The sequence below is a fragment of the Pterocles gutturalis genome, unplaced genomic scaffold (genome assembly GCF_000699245.1).
Source record: "Pterocles gutturalis isolate BGI_N339 unplaced genomic scaffold, ASM69924v1 scaffold30370, whole genome shotgun sequence".
Lineage (NCBI taxonomy): Eukaryota > Metazoa > Chordata > Aves > Pterocliformes > Pteroclidae > Pterocles > Pterocles gutturalis.
This window is the reverse complement of record NW_010141812.1, coordinates 34,256-40,555: the sequence shown is the minus strand read 5'-3', so window position 1 is coordinate 40,555 and position 6,300 is coordinate 34,256. Positions and strand designations below refer to the sequence as shown.

Below are 6,300 nucleotides of genomic sequence, written 5' to 3'. Positions count from 1 at the left end.
CTGGGCCTGAGCTTCATCTCAAAGAAACAACAACAAAAAACCCCCAAAATACTCTTAAAACTCTTATTTGGAGCCCCGGCCGCTTTCTCAGGGCCTGCCGCAGCCTCCCACCATCGCCACGGGGCTCTGCGGTGTGCGGGGCTGAGGGGAGGCCCTGGGCAGGGCTGGGGTGCAGGGCAGGCGGGGGCTGGTTTCTCCCAGTTAACGCTGGTTTCCTGGTACTGGGGGATAAAGTGGCTTCGGAGCAGGGCTGGGGGAAGGCCAGGGGCCTTCTGTCCTCCCAAAATCCAGGAGCAAGCTCAGGTTTGGTGGAGGTGAGGGGGAAGGCCCGGAGGGTGCCCTGCACCCAGACAAGCTGTCGGAGGCGATAAGCTCAGCCTAGGTGGTGCTTCGTTTGCACAATAAATCAGTTACAGGTGTAACATGTTGTAGAAAACATGTTTTCTTATCTCTCTGGCTGGCTTAAATCAGCTGTATTTAGCTAATAACCTCATGTTGGAATAATGTCTTTGTCTGCTTTCATTGCATTCCAGTCCTGTTCACAGCGCTTTGCCAATCATGAGTTAAAAAAGTACTTTTCCTAAAATATTTAGCATATTAAAAATTTTGCAGGTGTATATTTGTTTAAATATGCTTTTATAGCTGTAATATGTCCTCATTACTAAATGGAGTGCTAAATTTAGCATAAAAGCTGTCAACGTGTTCCAATCAACATGTTTTAATGACTGCCAACAAATGGAAATGAGGCTTTCCTGGAAAAAAGCTGAAAAGGTACAAATGCAGAACAAGATTATATCAACTGTTGTGATAAAAGGCCGCTCCTCATTGCATTAGGTCACGATTTAAACCATGTTTGTGCTATTATTTTAATTGTTAATAGAAATATTGACTAGCTGCGGACAAGGCAATGCTCCTCCGGGGACCCATTTGTGGTGTTTCCTTTCATTAACGTCTCCCCGTTAGCAGCTACATGTTGAGATCTCCCAGCGAGCGGTTTCTCAAACCAGTTAACGTGTGCCTTGTTAATTCCTTCTAATGGAAGTTCTTAATCAAGATGTCAGATGGTGCTAAATCAAGCACCTCACCAAAGTACAAAACATGTAATGTCCACATTATTGCCTTTATCAATCAGCTTTCTGTTCTTGTAAAAAGATTTTCCTCTTCAATCCAGGCTTGTCTAACAGGGCCTACTTTCATTGAAACAATGTGGACATCTCTTCTTTTTTTTTTCTTTTTTTTTTTTTTCCTTTCAAGGTGTCCCAGAAGAATCATTCCTTTATTCCGGCCAAGATTGATGTTAGTACGTTTCCTGCTTACCCTTGCTAAAATATTGGCTGCTATTGGCAGACTTCCAGTTCTTTCACATTCCCCCTTCACACTTTTTAATGGTTGTAGGAATTAACATTTGTGCTCTGGAATATGAGAAATGCATTTTGAAGTGGCACTGGCTGACACCAGGTACAGTTATGGCTCTGAATTTCAAATACTATTGATCGTTCACCGGTGAACAGGGAGTTTTTGTGCTCTGCAGACTCTCAGACAGTGCCATAGAGTATCCTTGGTTTGCTTCGCTTTAGCTGTCCTGATTGGCAGTTAGCTTTTAGGCCTGAATAAGGCTGGAGAATCTCATTCTTAGTTTAAGGAAGATGAGAAATAGCAATGACTCTGTATTTTCCAGGTGCCTCATGTCTTTTTTTCCCCCCCAGGTTTTCATTACAAGTGGAAGGCAGGTCTTTGAAACAGAGGATGGCTACTCAGCTTTTACAGACAAGGCAAAAGAAAAAGTCCTCTAAGGTAAAAACCTTGACACATGGTGGTACTGACAATCTTAGCTCTCAGTTTTGGACCTGGCACGTCTGTGCCTGATGAGGTGGGAACACTTTCTTTTGTCTGCACTCTTCTTAGTTGGATGATTTTCAATTTAGTGAGTCCAGGAAGATACAGCACGGGGGTCATGTATTTGACTAAATAAATGAAGACTCATTAGGTGTGCACAGAGCCTTATTAGCAGGAAGAAAAGCAACTAATAGAGGAACTAAATTGAGTATACTTTCCACTGAGCTCGTTCATGTTAAAATCACGCAGTGTTTAGTATTTGCATTAGCTCCAACCGTAGACATTTAGTGTTTGCAGCTCGGTGTTAAAATCACTCTAAAAACTAGGTCTGCGTAAGTGCTGACAGGCTCTGTCTGCTGTCAGATCTCAAACAAAGCTGTGGCAGGCAGTGAGCTTTGGCAGAGCAGTGAATGCCACACCAGCAATGGCACTTGTTTGACCCCGCAATTAACTCTGCAGAGCTAAACTGGCGGAAAATTATAGACTTTTTTTTTTAGGAGTGGTTGTCTGGTGAGTGCCAGCACTGGTGCAGTGGTGGGGGTGGGAATGTTCAGCCATGATAAAAGGGGAAGGAATGACCAATGCAGTCTGCTTCTGAGTAAATCATGTCAGATCTGTTGATAACTAACTTTAAAACATTTAATCCCACCCATGTTAGATGTGAGTCTTCTCCATGTAGTATGAAGACCAGATAAATGTTAAAATTATGTTTCTGCCTGACTCTCGTTTTTCACCTGCTGAGAGTCATTTCTAAATGTAATCCCTGTGTTACACTAAAACAGTGCTGGCTTTGACTTTGCCCTTCTCTTTTAGGAATCAGTGTTGTTCCCCGACAAAATTGCTACTGAGCAGCAGTCTGTGGTGCTGGTGAAAAGGCTTCTGGCCATCTCTGTGTCCTGTATAACGTACATGAGAGGGCTGTTCCCCGAGAGCTCTTACGGAACTCGCTATTTAGATGGTAACACTTTCAATTTGCACTGAATTCTTATTTCTACTTGCTATATTTTAGCTATAATCTGCTTTACATCTTAGCTTCCAGCTGCTCTTTATGTGTGAGTTCAGTTTATTCGGAAGTTAGCTAACAGGCCTTCTCGAGTCTGGATGCAGACAGTGCTTCTGCATCAGAGAGAGCACAGAGGACAACCCGGAGGTATTGGCAACTCATGGTGTCTCCGTTAGTGTTTCTTTCGGTTTATAATAATTCCTCAGTGTTGCCAGCTCTGTGAATCAGGCCCCAGGGTCAGGAGATTGACTTAAAAATCAGTGAGTTTTTAAAAACTAACTCTGATTGGTGTGTTTGGTTTTCCTTTGGATTTCTGAGCCCTTGAGGTTCACATTTTCAGCTTTCCTTGTGAGACTGAAAGTAGATTTGTTTGTTTTGTTGGGGTTTGTTTTGGTGGTTTGTTGGGGTTTGTTTTGGTTTGGGTTTTTTTGTGAAAACCGTCTCACATAACCACCTGTGCTCGGGAATCAGAACTTTAAGAAAAAAAAGAACTTAAAGAAGCAAAATCTTGTCATAGGATCACAAGAATTAGTGGTTCTTTGATTCGTCAATATCTTTATGTTCATTCAGGATGTGTTGGGAGGGTGTGAAATGTCTTTCTGTGCTTTCCAGGCTGTTTCCATGTTTTTACTTACACAGTTCGTTGTCCTGAAACATGGTCACGTGCACTTTGTGGACTTGCTTGGAGGCACAGGAAATCCCAAACTGCCTCTTGATCACCTAACCCTGGAAAACCACTAGTCTTTCTAATCGAATGTCAGATCTTTCAAGTGCCTTTTTGATCAAGAATGTTAACATCCGGTGTCCGCATGCCTTTGAGGGCTCCTTGGTTGAATCCTGAGGTGTTATTAATTAACCTCTTCATGTGCAGGATGGGTTTCCTCATGCATTCTGAATGCCTGAAAACAGAGGCAGAAGGAACTGTGTGGAAAAGCTTCAGAGCAGTTTATTCTGTGCACAGTCATTTATGTGGTACGGATGTTGGTGAAGTCCACGTGCAGAAGTGAAGGTGTCAGGGAATGGTGGAATAGATGGGGTGGAGAAGAGGAGAGGGGTGAGAACAGAAGCTGCTGGTTTTTGAAATTAAACCATAACTCTAGTGCTTTTTCAGGGAGAGCCCAGAGCATCTGAGGAAAGTTTTGACATTTTGAAAATGCAGAAATAAGCTTGTGTCAGCCCACCTGGGACTCGGTGGAAACCCAACATTTCCGCTCAGGAAGGACCTCCAGATAAAGCATTGTATCCAAACAACGGCGAGCGCCTGGCTTAGTTTCAGTGTTTGCCCACCAGCTGTGATAAGGATTGTAACTATGTGCTAAATTTGGTTTTGCAGACCTCTGTCTAAAAATTCTCCGAGAAGATAAAAACTGTCTGGGATCATTGCAGATAGTCAAGTGGTAAGTGAGTAACAGCGAAACTAAGACAAGATTGTGCTGAATAGCAAGACATCTAGCCCTCGCATTCTTCTTCTTCCTGAATTTGAAAATATTGTGCCCACTAGCACTATCGGCTGTGCCAGTGCAGCTCCCGCTGCTGCAGCGTGCGTGCTTGGCCCTGTGCGTAAGCAGGACAGAATTAGCTGACCAGGATCATGTGAGTTCAAGGCCTTTTGAAGTGTTGGCTGTGGTGAGGTCACGGTCAGGCCCCAGAGCACACACGGGCAGCGCAGGTACAGAGAGAGGGTAAAGAAAATAATGAGGTTGATTTTCTTGCTGTTTAGTCTTTTCTAGCCTCCCTTTTATAGGGATTCTTGGAGCTTGGTTTTTAGTGTGTGCAATATTTTATCTCTCTGGTTATTGTGTGTCTAAGTACCTTACAAGTTTTTTTGTGTGATATTTAGGCTGTATTTCAGAGTTGGCGTGTTCCCAACAAGCAGAGAGTCTGACTGCGATGTGCTAAGGAGATACTGAGCTGCACATCCTTTGACTCAAAAGAGCAAATATCTGGCCATTGCTCCCTCAAATAATATTTACTACTTTGAGAAAGTCCATAGCTGTAAACTATGCATCAGATAACCAAAAATTTACAAGAGCAGACATGTCAGGCTGCGCTCAGATTGAACTTTCAGCCAAGTTCTGGACGAGGCCAGTGGGAAAAGAGCCATTGAGCAAGCTGGGGAGCCAAACCGGAGCGCTGAGCAGAGGCACTCAGAGCCAGGCTTAGGCTGCCAAGCCTTGTCTTTGTCAGGATTTAAGCGGGCTCCAGGCTGACAGGATCTGGCCCTACAAGTATAAACAATGCACAAATGCAGAAGGGAGCACAGTGCTTTCGTGATGGTTGACCTGTAAAGGACTTTACAAGCCCAAAATGTTGCTAGTTGTGTTGTCTTAATTCCAGAAAAAAAAGCACTTTAATCTGTATCTAATGTGTGCATGTTTACAGATCAGGAGATAAATATCGCTGGCTAGTACTAACATGTTTTTCCCTGGCAGGATTCAAGGTTGTTTTGATGCTTTGGAGAAGCAGTATGTAAGTTTTTTCATGTTTTTTAATGGAATTTCCCATTTCTTCATAAAGGGTGGACAAAACTATCTTTCCAGTCCTGCTTTTTTATTTTTGTAGTGATCTTGCATGCCCACACCACACACATCCACATCTGTGGGATGGGCGGAAGCTCCTGCTTGGAGTATGTTCATGTGGGATTTGGGGTTTTGTTCCTTGAGCCCAGGTACTGACCGCTGTTGCTCTCCAGGCTTGCCTGGACATGGTGTGTGAACTAATTGGCAGCCTGATGTGGATTTCTCTTAGTTCTGTGTTCTACATTTGCATTCTCTGGTGTCTGGATAGAGTCATGACAGTCAGAGCTGAGATCTTGATCTCCATGCCTGTTTTCCTGAGAGAGGTTCTTGCCTGCTTCTGTTTTCCTTCATCTCCTTTCCCCTCGTCTTTTCCCTTCCTCTCATCTTTAACCCTCCAGCTTTTCTCTTGGGTTCAGAATTTATTGCTCTTTTTTTTTTTTTTTGAAGTAATTCATCAAGTAAGATATATAACTGGTTCCAGGACAAACTCAGCTAGTAAGTTATCATATTCCTTGCTGATTCTCACATAAAAACTGCTCTGCACAGGAAAAAGCATAAACTGTTGTCATCTCAGTCAGCACTGTTCATCAAACCAGCTCTCATCTAGATCAGCTGAAGTGGTGTTAGTTTTGGCACTGATGATCAGATGGGCTCTTACATGTCAGTACAACTGTCAGCGTGCGTAAGATAATTCAAAATGTTGTGAACTCAGTTTATTGCTTGATGACAGTTCTGGGAGGTATTTAGTCCTCTGCTGTTTATGAGAGTCATAAATTAATTGTTATTTGACAAGGATTAAGGAAAAACCAGAGATATTTAATGCATGTTCTAGGATTGTTTTCAAGTCTAGTCCCATGTACATTTTCTTGCTGTAGCATAAATTAAATACCTTTGGGGAGTTTCATAGCAGAGAGCAAAAACTAGTCTTCAGTAGCTATGGGT

The 6,300-nt window shown here is 43.0% G+C and overlaps 1 protein-coding gene across 1 annotated transcript in view; it reads left to right on the top strand.

Annotated features, from left to right (window-relative positions):
* The first annotated feature begins 1,700 nt into the window (after positions 1 to 1,700).
* HORMAD2 (HORMA domain containing 2) overlaps positions 1,701 to 6,300 on the top strand; it is a 22,215-nt gene continuing 17,615 nt past the window's right edge. The window contains exons 1-4 of the mRNA XM_010084160.1: positions 1,701 to 1,794; positions 2,650 to 2,794; positions 4,173 to 4,236; positions 5,272 to 5,308. Of these exons, the coding sequence (XP_010082462.1) occupies positions 1,747 to 1,794; positions 2,650 to 2,794; positions 4,173 to 4,236; positions 5,272 to 5,308 (294 nt within the window). The 5' untranslated portion in view covers positions 1,701 to 1,746. The remainder of the gene's footprint in view (positions 1,795 to 2,649; positions 2,795 to 4,172; positions 4,237 to 5,271; positions 5,309 to 6,300) is intronic.